This window comes from Barbus barbus (assembly GCF_936440315.1).
Source record: "Barbus barbus genome assembly, chromosome: 46".
NCBI lineage: Eukaryota > Metazoa > Chordata > Actinopteri > Cypriniformes > Cyprinidae > Barbus > Barbus barbus.
In genome coordinates this window covers 11,542,727-11,558,196 of record NC_136724.1, presented here as the reverse complement: position 1 = coordinate 11,558,196, position 15,470 = coordinate 11,542,727, and the positions used below count along the sequence as shown (strand labels likewise).

At 36.6% G+C, this 15,470-nt stretch overlaps 3 protein-coding genes across 4 annotated transcripts in view; 2 read left to right on the top strand and 1 right to left on the bottom strand.

Annotated features, from left to right (window-relative positions):
• LOC306864962 (rotatin-like) overlaps positions 1 to 1,633 on the top strand; it is a 71,541-nt gene extending 69,908 nt beyond the window's left edge. The window contains exons 48-49 of one of the 2 annotated variants that reach the window (XM_079409279.1): positions 147 to 216; positions 351 to 1,633. In XM_079409279.1, the coding sequence (XP_079265405.1) occupies positions 147 to 216; positions 351 to 433 (153 nt within the window). In that variant the 3' untranslated portion in view covers positions 434 to 1,633. The remainder of the gene's footprint in view (positions 1 to 146; positions 217 to 350) is intronic. The other variant, XM_079409280.1, reaches the window with a different exon arrangement.
• Positions 729 to 7,258, top strand: LOC306864965 (CD226 antigen-like). Its single transcript, XM_079409287.1, has 6 exons — positions 729 to 1,003; positions 2,268 to 2,594; positions 2,754 to 3,110; positions 4,116 to 4,212; positions 5,187 to 5,241; positions 6,250 to 7,258. Exons 1-6 carry the CDS (start codon positions 937 to 939, stop codon positions 6,379 to 6,381), a joined length of 1,035 nt encoding a protein of 344 aa, XP_079265413.1. The 5' UTR covers positions 729 to 936; the 3' UTR covers positions 6,382 to 7,258.
• A 2,791-nt stretch (positions 7,259 to 10,049) lies between these two features.
• Positions 10,050 to 15,470, bottom strand: part of LOC306864966 (docking protein 6-like) — a 69,854-nt gene continuing 64,433 nt past the window's right edge. Inside the window, exon 8 of the mRNA XM_079409288.1 lies at positions 10,050 to 10,334. Coding sequence (XP_079265414.1) covers positions 10,162 to 10,334 — 173 coding nt within the window. The 3' untranslated portion in view covers positions 10,050 to 10,161. The remainder of the gene's footprint in view (positions 10,335 to 15,470) is intronic.

Below are 15,470 nucleotides of genomic sequence, written 5' to 3'. Positions count from 1 at the left end.
TAAATATTGGGAAAAAATATTGAATAGTACTAGAGTCAAGCAATAGTTCTTTGGCATCGACGTAGGATTCATGATAATTTTTATAAACGCATGTATGATCTGTCTCACCTTTTATCTTCCCATCCTGCATATCTCCTCTTACAAAGGCAAAGGCCACTTTGAAGTGTCCTTCCATCAGACTGAAAGTTGAAGAGGCATACATGTCTGCCAGGAAAGGTGGGAATATATTCAGTTTGATCATTGTAGAGCCTCTCATGATGGTACTCTGATGGTACTACAGCAGTAGATGCATCAGGAATGGATCTTTCCTAAGAATTTGAAGTAATTGTCTGTTTTGTTTGTTCATACAGATGAAGAGCAGACAAGTGACAAACCCCTGAACGTCTATCTTCTGAAGTGCCTGAGAAATCTCACACACATCTTCAGCTCCTAAGTGCCTCTCTGAGATCATGAAAGTCACCTAATAATGTGAACATTTATTTGTTTTGGTACAATATGGAATATTTCGTTCTGAGTTTTTGTTTTTTTGTTTTTTGAAGCAAATCAATAAATGAGCTGGTTTTACAGTAGACACCTCTCCAAGTCTCCAACTGTAAAAATGGATCACATGCGCTGTAAAAACTTTATGAAACTCCACTTTCTGGATGAATTACATAACGTCATGATTTTTCCTTTCCTTTGTATTCTTTTTTTATTTTATCATATGGGAATTCAGAGAATGGTTTCAAGTCCGCTCTTTCAGTTTCAGGTGAACAAAAAAAAAACCCAATGTGTGTGGGGTAGAATTCTCGTTTGGTGACCTCAACACCTCCTCTCTAACAGTGTTTATCTGCTGGTTGAGGATGTGACTGCAGAGTCTTGCAGCTGAACACAGAAAGTGCTGTGGTCGCCTCAGTCCTCGTCAATGCTGTATTCATTCTGTCTCAGAGGAGCAAGATGGTGGCAGTACAAAAGGATTACTGGTACTTCTTGGCACTCATGATGCAGCTCTGTTTTCTAAAAGGTATTTTTTTTTAGCAAAGGTAGAAACTGTTGCTTCTAAATAAAATAAACTATAGTCTATTGTTTGTTCTTAATTTATGTAACTATCAAAGGACGCAAGCATGAATGGCGGTTCTTTAGCATGATAAACGGTGTTCCTGTTTACATATGAATTGAATTGACTTTCAATGCTGATAGGGTGAATATAAATTAGTTTTATCCTATACATTTTAAAGAAGAAATATTCTGAAATAACTGATTTTTGACTTGTTCGAATCCTTTCAATAAGGAATGAGAATATGTGGTTACATTGAAAGTAAATTTGGTTTGTACTTGTGGTTGTTGGTTGCATCATTTTTGTTAGTTTAGTTCTATAAGGGTTAAAAATACGGTTTAATAACCATTGTTTAGCTTTATAAAGTCTGCTGCAATTTCAGTAAACACTGTACATGGTGACAGAGAAGCCACACCAGCAATTGTATTGCGGAATATACCCCTTTAGTTTGTCATGGAATAGTAATGTTTAATTGATACAAATCAGAATGTTTTTATCTCTGTTTTAGCTGTAACAAAATATTTATATTTCATATTGTTTTTTTTGTTTTTTTTAACTTTCATCAAAGAATCCTGCAAAAAGTATCATGGTTTCCACAAAAAAAAAACAAAAAAAACGGTAACACTGTTTTACGGTCTCTTAACTAGTTGCTTATTAGCATGCATATTACTAGAATATTAGCCATTTATTAGTAGTAATGAAGCACATATTAATGCCTTATTCTACATCCCTAATCCTACACAATGCCTAAACTTAACAACTACCTTACTAACTGTTTAATAAGCAGCAAATTAGGAATTTATTGAGGGAAAAGTCGTAGTTAATAATGAATAAGTGTTACCAAAAAAACAACAATTAAGCAGAACAACTGTTCTGAAGACTGATTATAAGAAATGTTTCTTGAACAGCTTGAAAACAGCATATCGAAATGATTTAAGGATCATGTGACACTGAAGACTGGAGTAACGGATGCTAAACAATTCAGCTTTGCATGATTTTTTAAATTGTAATATTTCACAATATTACTATTTAACTCTATTTTTGTTCGAATAAATGCAGCCTTGTTTGAGACTTGTTTCAAAAACGTATTTGTTTTTAATCTTACAGACTAAAAAAATGTTGGTCAGAAAGTGTGCGTGAACCCTGACGTGTCTTTTAGATGATTTTGTTTTCCTTTTTTGTCCGTTTTTATCTATGTCTGATTTTCCACACTTCCGTAATGGTCTTCCAGGCTCCGTTCAGATGAAAGCCCCAAAATCAAGCGTCACACTGCAGGAAGGAATGGTATTGGACTGCCTGTGTCCGTGGACTGGCCAGCTCATTATGGTCTCTTGGACTAAAAAGTCTCTTTCACAACCTGTAGCTGTTTACCATCCTCAGTATGGCTCCAACTATGAGCCATCATATGACGGCAGAGTGACGTTTCTGAAATCCACCACGATGGATGGCAGCATTTCCATAATGAATGTCACTGAGGGCGACATCGGCCAGTATCATTGCACTCTGCAGACTTATCCTCATGGTTCATGGACAAAAGACACATTTGTCGAAAAAGCAGGTGAATTCTATTTCACCATGTTACATTTTCCAACATTACAGATAAAGACCCAACAGGTTTATCCCTGAATTGTGATTCCAAAGTATACAGTAAGAATGGCTAACTAGGTTTATACTCATTTTGTATATCATATAGACTTATACTCCTTTTTTTGTCTAGCAATCACCACCAACTTCTCTATTCAACCGGACATTAAGTTGGTGGCCGCGGAGAACGACAACCTGACCATTACGTGTGACCTTGTCCACAACGGTGAGGTTTACCAAGTAAGCATTGAGAAACTGGACGCTGAAGTGGGCGGTAGTAATATTATAGCAACATGTCAGATGCTAGAAGATGGCGTGGAGCTGAGTGAGTTCAACAGTAGAGGACGACTGAACTGCAGTGATGCTATGGAGGTCAGTCTACACATCACCAACATTGTCAAAGAAGATGGAGGACTCTACCGCTGCAACTTTAGCACAGATACCGGTGTCCAGTCCACCACAATCCTGCTGACCACTCTACCTGCTCAAGGTAGGACAAGGGCTGAGCTATTTGTTTATTTACAGCAGAGGTGCCCAAACTGTTCTCTACAAGGACCAAAAATCATTATGCATGGCACACATTTGTTGCTATTTTTCCCCTCTTGTGATCTGGCATGATGGGCCAAATCAAAAGTCATCACCGACCAACTTTGGCCCACAGATCCTGGTTTGGACATCTGTGATTCGCATGTTCTTTTGTCCACATTTCCTCAAGTAATTTGGGGGGTGAATTGAAATAAAAGGATTTTCATTTTGACTTGTTTTGCCTTTTATAAAAAAAACAAGTCAAGAACAAGTCATTGATGCCCCCTAGTGGACCCCGGGCCCTTGGTTGAGAACCACTATCATATTAAAATTTACTTTTACCATTTTTTTTCCCCAACTCAAAATATGAGATTGACAGCCCTGAAAAACATTCATGTCATGTAATATCATGTAATAAAAAAAATGTACCCTCTTTGCGAAGAATTAGCAAATACGAATTTTTTTGGCAAATTTTTTCACCTTTTTGTGGCCAAAAAAGTCCATTGTCAGCAGTGTATCAATTTATGAAGCACAGCTCACACAGAAATCACTTTCAAGCAATGCAGTTTTCTTTTCGGCATTGTACCTGTAATAACAGACCGAACCAGGGTAAATGTAACTTTTGATACAGTTTTTTTTTTTTTTTTTTCTGAACCTATGACCAACTAACATGTAAAATACATTGCTTAGGCTATGCATAAGAAGCATGGAAAATCAATAAATGAAATCTATGTCCTATGTCATTTTGCCATCAAGGTTCTTAATTTTGATTCTGGATAGTTGGTATCTATTTTTGAAGAACTTAAGCCAAACTATTACTTTTTTCATACTCAATTGTTTCATTTTGAGAAGTACAACACTGTCCTGCTGCAGCTCAGATCATAAATGTTTCATTAGTTTTTTCCTTACATTTGGAGACTTAAATATTTGATTTAGCTGAAGTTTCATGCCTGTTTATCACTTATTTCAGATTTTAGGAGTCTTCATTACATGCTGTATGTTTATATTGGAGGAGGGCTGGTTGGTGTCGCTCTTCTGGTGATTTTATTACTGACGTGCCTGAACAGGTGTGTCATATTACTGTATTCATTCATAAATGCCCAGCAGTTTTTTTACGGTGGACCAGTAGTGCACAACAACGAAAACAAGCCACAACACAACGAAATTAGCACAACACAATGAAAACAAGCAGCAATAAAATGAAATTGGCACAACACAAGAGAAAAAAGCCGCAACGCAATGAAATTGGCACAACGCAATGAAATTGGCACAACACAATGGAAACAAGCCGCAACACAACAAAACCGAAACAAGTCACAATACAATGGAAACAAGCCACAACACAAAAGTAGCACAACACAACGGAAATTAGAACAACGCAACAGAAACACGGTGAAATTAGCACACCACAACAAAATTAGTCCTATATGAGTTGTGTTTGGTCATTTTGTAGTGTTGTAGAGATTTCGTTGTGTTGTGCACTACTGGGCCACCGTAGTTTTTACACTTGAGGTTCAAATCATCTTGAGTACTTGAGTAAGGATGTCTTGTTGTTATCGGATGTGCTCGACCAGATGATAAACAGCAAAAACCATTATTTCCAGATTTTATGTGGAAATCATGAGGGCTAACATAACTAAAAACAGGAAGCATGGCCAGATTAATTGCTAGTATAACAGCGCAAACTTGTGTTCTGTGCATCTTGTGACTGAATTTGAATTGACGGTTGAAGGACAATGCATTTCCCATAGCTTTCATTAGATATGAAGTTATAAGCATCTGGTTTGTCTGTTAAGAGGTCTCTCAGATAATTGGCTGTGAAATCCCATCCCCTCCTCGTCTTCACCATATGCCCAACACACTTGCTGCCATATGCCTTACTAAGTTTTATACTGAGTGCAGTTTGTTATTTTGCAGTGAAGCGAGGTTATCTCTATACTGCAGTGTTTGCTTTCCTGCTCCTTAATAAAATGATTAAGCGGCCTTTAATGTCTGTCATCTAGAGTAAACCATCACTCAATTTCTAAACTGGTTTTCACAGGATGAAAAGGAAGAGAGAGGAATACAGAATCAAACTGCACCCTGCCAAAAGACAGGTAAATATGTCAATCAGTTTGCTCTGCACAGCTGTGCATGGATTGTTGCTGTGAATTGTCCATGACTATATTACACCACAACATGGAATGTTCCATTTTTCCTTTTTTTATTTCTTTTTTGGTGCACTGTGACTTTCTGTGGTTGCTTTACTCCTCCAAAATTGTAGTGTGGTTAAAACCCCTCTTTTTAATACTATAATAATGAATAATCTGGTCCATACTGAAATTATATTTATTAAAATCAACAAATGAAATTCAGTGCAGCAAATGCTGCAGTAAAATATAAATACTTATTTACAATAATTATCCAATTGAAAACAGTTATACTTTAACATTTACATTAGTATTTTCTAATAATATTTTCATTATTTTTATTTTGTGTACATTATAAAAAATATTTTAATATATAAATGTATATATTTGGATTGTATTCTTATAATATTTTACTATAATATTTGATACATATAAGTATAAATAAAATATAATAACCAGTTTAATAGTATAATATAATATAATAACCTGTCTTTAGTTTTAATTTACTGTTACACTGTTTTAGTAATTTATTGTAGTACTTCAACTTATTTTTTCAATTACATTTTTCATCTAATATTTTATTAATTTAATATAGTTTTATTCATTTTTTATTCATTCATTCTTTCATTTATTAATGCTTTTTTTCATATTTCATTGTTGGGATTAACACAATGTATCATTAATAATAATTTTGTACATATGTCTGCTTCAAAAACGCAAAGCAAATATACCACTCATGTCCATTTCCGATCTCTCTCTCTCTCCTGAATCCATTTTTACTTTACACAATATAGTTTAGATAAATTCTGCATTTTATATTTTCCATTATCATGTTTATTATATTGTATTGGACAGTGGTGTCATGTCTTTGCTTAACTGCCACTAATGAAAGTCCCTTAACACTACTGTTGTGCAGTATGTCTAATGCTAATTTTTCATTCATAACTCACTCTGAATGTTTTCTTTCTGTGGCAGCGTAACACATATGACCATGGCTGTGTCTATGACAGGATGAAAAAGGGGACCAGAAGTGGGGCAAGAGATAAAGATATATATGTTAACTTTCACATAGTGAGAGCTCATGAAAAACACAAACAAAAGAGATGAGATATACTACCATTCTACAGAATTAAAACCGAAAAATTGAAATTGATTGAAACTTAGCTGTTGCCAAGCAGCAGAAATCATAAAACACAAACCAGTGCCAAGAAATGCTTTTGCACCTGAATACTAATGGATGGATCAGAGGGTAAATTCCTAATGCAGAAGATTAATGGAGCCATGCATATAATTTGTCATTTGATGAACCACTACCACCATCATCGTCATCTTCATCATTACATTAACCATTCAAGCCTGGCCCTGAACCCACATTACATGACATGTCTTTGCATAATGGTGCTGGATGTTGGCTGCTCATAACCACATTGGGGAAAATGTCCTCTCTGCTCCTCAGTGAAGTCGGTTTGACAGGTAATCTTCTTAAGAAGCTTTCTGGACTGTATCAAAGCCAGATATAAGCCAAGCACGGTCACTGGGAGCAGACGCCGAAGCAACACTTTACTTTGAGTGACTCTAATTATGAAATGATTGGACCTCAGAGAGCTTTTGAGTGGATGAATCTTCTCAAAATCACATCCTTGTCTCGTGTCTCAGTTTGAGTTCGAATGCTTTCTCTCTGCAGAAATGGAAGTACCAGCCTCACGAATGAAAATGAGAAGGAGGATGTCTCTGTTACTTATAGGTGAACTGACAATGCTCAGCTTACCGACGGAATATCATTTGTTTGTGACATATGACTTTAAATGATTAAGATCATTCAAGACTGAGCACAGAGCACTTAACATGGACAGGAATAAAAGGAATCACATTTTAATGCATCTACAAATCAACAATTTGGCCTCATGACACTGTATTATGCCTGTATGATGTTGTTGATGTATGTTCTTTAAGACTCGTATAAAGAAATTAACATTTAATGTTGACTTTTTGCTTCGTAAGACCTTCGTTCATCTTCGGAACACAAATTAAGATATTTTTGATGCATTCTGAGAGCTCTCTGACCCTCCACAGCAAGGATCCTTACACGATCAAGGCTCAGAAACATAGCGAGGAGATCATTAAAATAATCCACGTGACAGGAATATTTTTGTGTGCGCAAAGAAAACAAAAATACCTACTTTATTCAATAATTCATCTCCTCCGTGTCACCCAATAGTGCCATTTTGGAGAGTATCACATACATAAACAAGGTATGCTGTTCTGTGTCAGCAGCACCATATGCGGATACACTTTTTACGTTGTTTACACTTTGATCTGAATGTAAACAACTTATCCCTGTACACATGTGATTCTCTCCAAAATGGCGCGATAGGGTGACACAGAGGAGACATCCTTTTGTTGCTAAAGTAGTGTATTTATAGGCTAGATACACTATGTTGTCAAAAGTATTGGGTCACCCCTTCTAATGAACATGTTTGACTAGTAATTTCCATGAGTACAATGTTTAAGTAGTCAAACATGTTCATTAGAAGGGGGTGACCCGATACTTTTGGCTATATAGTGTATGTGTGTTACAAATCCTTTCTATTTCAATTAATGCTGTTCTTTTATTAACTTTCTAATATTAAAATAATAAATTTAAAATATTAAATTTCAATATTCAAGCAACAAAAATATTAAGCAGCACAACTGTTTTCAACATTAATAAGAATTTTTTCATATTGTTATTGACATGTTTCACCAAATCAGCATTTTAGTCCTGAAGGCTCGTGTGACTGAAGACTGGAGTAATGTTGCTGAAAATTCAGCTTTGCCATCACAGGAATTAATACACTTTTAAATATATTTAAAAAGAAAACAGTTCATTAAAATTGTAATAATATTTCACAATATTACTGTTTTACTGTATTTTCGATCAAATAACTGCAGCCTTTGTATATATTAGCCTGTGTATTATATACATATTCATTTTTGGAGAATTATTTCTGTCACAGATGCATATATTCAGGGGTTTATGTAAAGTCCATTCAGTTTATTTTACTCAGTAAACATTGACATATCCACACAGGACAAAATTCTACTTAATGCCATAAAATAAAACATGGATTAAAACAAAACAACATACAATTACAAATAAGCGTATACACACAAACTGAAACCTGTGCTTTAACACAAGCAGAAAGACATACAAGAAACGATTCCTGAAAAAGCCCAAAGGGAATTTCCATGTAATGTTCATAGCTGGCAAAATTTGGAATATTATGGATTAAAACCCAGTGTTTGACCAAATATCCCTTAGAAAGGACATTCCCTTTTTAAAGACATTTTAAATGAAGAACAATGCGCACTGCAATAAAACAGAGGTTAATTCACATTCAAGTGCTACTAAACGCTGACTAGAATGAATTCTGAGTAAATAATTACATGTGGAGGGGGGGGGGGGGGGGGGGGTTGCTTCTCAAACCTTTAGCTCCACATCATGAGTCATGACATGATAGTTTGTGTTGTTATTCTGGTTGAAACAGGTTTTCTAGCACAATTAGACAAAACATCAAGTCATTTAAAGGTATTTTATGGTCGAGTTAATCTGAATTGATTGTCGCACTGAATGCATTATTGTTTCTGTGCACACTGCTATCATCCACTATCTTTGCTAGACCATTTGAACCTTTGAAACCCATTCAGTAGAGTTATTGGAAAAGCATTTTCCTGTGCAGGCAGAGAATAGACATTTTGTTCTGCTTTTAGACAAATGCAATGTCAACGTATAAACGTAATTCAGTTATAAACATGTTGGATGGCTAGCAGAATGCTAATTTAATCAGCGTTCTAGCCAGAGTCTCAGTCTAGCAGAGTCTGAAGGCACTTCTTCTGCAGTGTGAGAAGATTCAGATTAACCAAACCTCTCGTCCAGTGTGTAGACACATTTCAGAAATTAATTTCATATAAAATAAGGGGGAAAAGATTAAATGGAATAGTTCGTCCGAAAATCATTTTTCATATTTCAATGTGTTTCCCAAAGCAAATATAGTCGCAAGTTCCATCATTAGGCTACCAATAGAGTTCAATGGAACTTACAAACATAGTTAGGCCTAGTATTAAATGAATCATTCAGACTGTTTTTGTGAACTAGATCAACTGATTCATTGAAAAGACCTGCGATTTGATACACAGTATTGCGAGCTGAACGATTTCCATTGAATAACCACTTTAATTTGGATCTGTTTATCACACAACACTATTGAATGGATTCAGAATATTCAGAATCGAGTATTGTGGATACTTTTATGATACATTTACAGTGCTTTTGATGGAAACGTGCATCAGCAATCTTCAAAATTACTTCTATTGTGTTCCACAGAAGAAAACAAGCCATACCAGTTTGGAAAGTGAACCGAATATCCATTTTTGGGTGAACTATCCCTTTAAAAGCATACATTTCCCCCATTTCCCACACTGCACGCATCTACAGACAACATGGCTGCACATATTGAAAGCCAAAGCAAATGACAAAAGTGCAAAACAAGCTCTAATTTAAAAGTGCAGGGTGCTAAAACACAGATTATTTGTTTTTGACAGAATCTAAGTGGGTTACAACGACAGACAAAAATGCAAGAACCTTGTGGTGTTAAGCGTTACAGCGCATTCATATTTACAGTAAATCTGAAAAATAACTGCAGAATGTCCATTTGTCTTAAACTACACAAGGAAAATAAAAATTATGGTACAACTTTTTGGCATTTGTTTTTGTTTTTTTTTTCCTTTTTTTTCTTAGACGTACAAAAAGAGGCTCCTAGAGTCTTTAGTATAGACACTGTTCTACAAATAATTAAGTCATACATATACATACATATATAGAGAGAGTTCACACTGTACATGTGTCTATTATGAGCTTCCCAAAGCTTTGGAATGTCCGTGAGTCGTGACCGTGCAGTCCCTGTCGCAGCCGCTAGAGGCCGCTGTCGCTCGCTCCTGGCTCCGTTCCTCCTCCGTCTGCTCGGAAAGGAAGCTTTGAAACGTCTGCGCTCGCGGAATGAGTGTCATAGTCAAGCTCGTACCTTGAAAGAGCCAAAGATATAACATAACGCGTGTTATCGACACGACACCGATTCCAAAAGACATTCGAGTAAAGATAATAAGAAGTGTGCTGCAAAACACATCCCTGCGCATCGATTAACTTGCGCTTTTAAATGCAGCATTGATCGCATTAGTGCATTAATATCACACCGTTCCTCAAACAAGATCTTGGCAACTCTCCACCTATCAGTGTTTGGCAGGAGAGGAAGATGGCTTAACTCGATTTTCTAGAGGTGATTGTGTGATCAATTATGGATGAGGAGGAGTAGAATATCCAGGGTGAGACGAGGATACCTGCTCTCCAAGTTTCTTAATAATCCCAAGCCCATATATAGAGCACTGCCTCAAATACAAGCTCACCGAGACCTCATTTAGAACCCAACAGTGCCGCTTCAGAGAAACGTACAGGTATTGTAGACTGTAACTTGTTAATTTCTTTCTTTTTTGAAAAACCAATGTATTTCTGAGCATGCTGAATCCTGAATCCCAATTCGCATCCTATCCGTCCTAAATAATCATTAGTGCGTCCCAAATCATTTCCAATAGTAGGCTATGCCAAAGGAGCATACCATTTCCAGTATGTTTATGCTTTTTTTTTACGTTAGAGAACATTCCTGTATACATATTCATTGAGTAATACACTATGCTTTGTGCAAATTCACAGTGCAAAAAAAAAAAAGATGTATGAAAGCGGCATAAGTTTCATTTTTGTAAATGTAGCCTACGATTTGTACTATTGCTAGAACATTTTTTTTGTTTTTTTTTGTAAGTTACTGGAATGCAGTACTGACTACTAAGGAGTTTGTTCATATACAAAGCAGATATTCAGCAGATATGTTAATTTATGTGCTGATACAGATATCTGAGTGATTCAGGTATTGATTTTATGTATATTCGATTTAATTTCTGTGACCTTGACCTTACTTGTCCACACATAACGCTTTGCTTAGCAGTCATTAAAACATCACTGACATGACTTGAGCTTAAAGTGTCTGCATCTTTAATTGTGTGAACTAGTGAAGATCAAATAGTTTAGGTCCGATCCCTCTTGTGTTTTCCTGAAAATTCCAGGCAGGTGTGTGCGAGAACTGAGCGCTCCCGCTCTGCTACATCATTCAGGCGGCACAGAAGGTGTCCTCTCATCCAGATGTCACACTTTTGATGTAAGCGGATTTGTGGGAGTCTGTATGAACCCAAGGGCAGTCGGAGCGCCACTTGTCCTGCATGCTTGGTAAACATGTTATGCCTCTGTGGCCCCAGCGACCTGCCAACAGACACCATCCACATGTGTGTTTCCATCACCTTAGGAAATTGCAGTCAGGGGACCTTAGCTGGCAGTGAGCTCTACAGGATGGAGGAAATGAAGCAACGGCCAGATAAACAGCACTTGGATGATAACGCACACACACACACACACTCTCTCACAATATTTGCAATGTCTGGAGCCTACAAGCTGTATCACTTTCTTATAACAAAGGCAATACAGTGTACCTGCGCAACCAGGAAACTGTATCTTTATCAAATACTGAGTCAAACTATAATGAAAAACCAGACGACGTGACAATAAATACATTATTCAACAGGACATGAAAAAACATTATGTGAACACAATAATTAATTTTGTGACCTTCAGGAAATTCTGTATTACTGTTTATAGATAATTATAATTAGAGATTATTTAAATAATAAACATATCAATTAATTAATATAAACCTTTTTTCTTTTAAATGTCAACGAATATCTTGAATGTCCAATGAAAATGTTTTATTCTTTACAAGTTTCTTTAAATTTTTTCCCCTTGTATGATCTTAAGATCTATATATGTGTTATGTTTAAGTTGTACTAAAATAAAAATAGATTAAAACTAAAAAAATTAATATAAATATTGATAAATACTATAATAGTATACAAATAATACTAAAAAACACTAAAGACAACTTGTTAATAATAAAAAAAATATATTATAAATACTGTAATAGTATATAAATAATACTGCAAAGACAACTTGTTGAACATCAAACACTAAATGAGGAAGTAAAAAGACAATCTTTATGTCATTAAAGGAGTAACATGCACAGAAAATGTGTATTGATTTATTTTCAAACACTGGCATCGTTACATTTATTCTAACTAATAATATCGACAGAAGTGCCGTGGTGTTTGACTCCCCAATTTTGGCTGCAAACAGTCAGTTGGCCAACACCATCAGTTCCCACCGCAGGGGCTCCAACTAACAACAACCAGAGAAGAAAACAAGTGACAACCTCTCGACTCTTCTTCATTAGTTCCTATGAAATGACAGAAGCCAAACAAGCTTTTCGTACCTCACTTGAAACAAGCCAGTCTTAATATATATATATATATATATATATATATATATATATATATATATATATATATAAAGTCATTATACTGTAGATCTGTTGCTCAAAGTTCTGGCCTGGTTTCAGTCGGGTAGACAAAAAAAGGAATTATCTGCCAGGATGGTAAACAAGCATATTTGTTGTGTGCAACATAGCTCCTGCTGTGCCGGGGCTCTGGGTTACACCACAGCTGTCTCTCTCTTACACACACACACACACACACACACACAAATGTGTACATACACTCACACAAGAGGCTACAGTACACTGATCTAACCTGGTGGGACACAGACGATTTGTCATTGGCTTGACATTAAAGCAAGGCGGTCACACCGGTCTGACTTAACACGGCAGCTCTAGAAAAACTACAGTATAGTATTGTAAGAGTATTGTGCTTGCTTTAACCTGTTGTATTTATTGTGTAAATTTCATTATTTTAATGCTTTGAAAAATTGTAATCCCTCACAAACATTCAAATATATACAGGTCCTTTTCAAAAAATTAGCATATTGTGATAAAGTTCATTATTTTCTGTAATGTACTGATAAACATTAGACTTTCATATATTTTAGATTCATTACAACACAACTGAAGTAGTTCAAGCCTTTTATTGTTTTAATATTGATGATTTTGGCATACAGCTCATGAAAACCCAAAATTCCTATCTCAAAAAATTAGCATATCATGAAAAGGTTCTCTAAACGAGCTATTAACCTAATCATCTGAATCAACTAATTAACTCTAAACACCTGCAAAAGATTCCTGAGGCTTTTAAAAACTCCCAGCCTGGTTCATTACTCAAAACCGCAATCATGGGTAAGACTGCCGACCTGACTGCTGTCCAGAAGGCCATCATTGACACCCTCAAGCAAGAGGGTAAGACACAGAAAGAAATTTCTGAACGAATAGGCTGTTCCCAGAGTGCTGTATCAAGGCACCTCAGTGGGAAGTCTGTGGGAAGGAAAAAGTGTGGCAGAAAACGCAGCACAACGAGAAGAGGTGACCGGACCCTGAGGAAGATTGTGGAGAAGGACCGATTCCAGACCTTGGGGGACCTGCGGAAGCAGTGGACTGAGTCTGGAGTAGAAACATCCAGAGCCACCGTGTACAGGCGTGTGCAGGAAATGGGCTACAGGTGCCGCATTCCCCAGGTCAAGCCACTTTTGAACCAGAAACAGCGGCAGAAGCGCCTGACCTGGGCTACAGAGAAGCAGCACTGGACTGTTGCTCAGTGGTCTAAAGTACTTTTTTCGGATGAAAGCAAATTTTGCATGTCATTCGGAAATCAAGGTGCCAGAGTCTGGAGGAAGACTGGGGAGAGGGAAATGCCAAAATGCCTGAAGTCCAGTGTCAAGTACCCACAGTCAGTGATGCTGGTGTTGGTCCACTGTGTTTTATCAAGGGCAGGGTCAATGCAGCTAGCTATCAGGAGATTTTGGAGCACTTCATGCTTCCATCTGCTGAAAAGCTTTATGGAGATGAAGATTTCATTTTTCAGCACGACCTGGCACCTGCTCACAGTGCCAAAACCACTGGTAAATGGTTTACTGACCATGGTATTACTGTGCTCAATTGGCCTGCCAACTCTCCTGACCTGAACCCCATAGAGAATCTGTGGGATATTGTGAAGAGAAAGTTGAGAGACGCAAGACCCAACACTCTGGATGAGCTTAAGGCCGCTATTGAAGCATCCTGGGCCTCCATAACACCTCAGCAGTGCCACAGGCTGATTGCCTCCATGCCACGCCGCATTGAAGCAGTCATTTCTGCAAAAGGATTCCCGACCAAGTATTGAGTGCATAACTGAACATAATTATTTGAAGGTTTACTTTTTTTGTATTAAAAACACTTTTCTTTTATTGGTCAGATGAAATATGCTAATTTTTGAGATAGGAATTTGGGGTTTTCATGAGCTGTATGCCAAAATCATCAATATTAAAACAATAAAAGGCTTGAACTACTTCAGTTGTGTTGTAATGAATCTAAAATATATGAAAGTCTAATGTTTATCAGTACATTACAGAAAATAATGAACTTTATCACAATATGCTAATTTTTTGAAAAGGACCTGTAGTTCTGTCAGACTGACAGATAGATGTAGCTGAAGAAAAAAAAAAAAACAGGATGCAAGTGTTAATGCTGTATTTACCGTATGACATCTCTGCCATTGCATCATGGGCTGGTTGCATCATTTCAGTTTAGTTGTGGCATAAATGGGCGCAAAGTTGCAACCAATGCACCACTAACAATATGTGCACTATGCTGTTAAACTTAGTTACAACATATAAACAACCTCACATATGAATTAAATATTTATGAGCAGTGGTAAAGGATGCTTACTTAGATCTTTCTTGGAGTTGTTAGTTACAGCATGAAACCGATCTAACTTTACAAATTGAATACAATATTATTCAGTACAATATATACACAATTTTGTACATTTTTATTTAAAGGGATAGTTCACCCAAAAATGAAAATTACCCATGATTTACTCACCTTCAAGCCATCCTAGATTTATGACTTTCTGCTTTCAGATGAATCCAGGTGGATGCTGTACATTGGTAGTAGTTGAGGAGAGACCCCCCACATGATTGTAAAGTGCTTTGGGTGTACTTGAATTGTGCACCAGACACTAAGAATATGCAAGTATCGGATTGGGACTCAGTATCAGCAGATACTCAATATTTGACTCGGATCGGATTGGGGGCACAAAAAACCTGATTGGGACATCCTCAGCGCCACATTAACCATTGG

What these genes read in the sequence shown, in the direction of transcription:
- LOC306864965 (XM_079409287.1), top strand. Translation starts at nt 937, where the DNA reads ATGGTGGCAGTACAAAAGGATTACTGGTACTTCTTGGCACTCATGATG. An exon ending in GCAGCTCTGTTTTCTAAAAG is followed by an intron (nt 1,004 to 2,267) that starts GTATTTTTTTTT and finishes ATGGTCTTCCAG; the next exon opens with GCTCCGTTCAGATGAAAGCC. An exon ending in CACATTTGTCGAAAAAGCAG is followed by an intron (nt 2,595 to 2,753) that starts GTGAATTCTATT and finishes TTTTTTGTCTAG; the next exon opens with CAATCACCACCAACTTCTCT.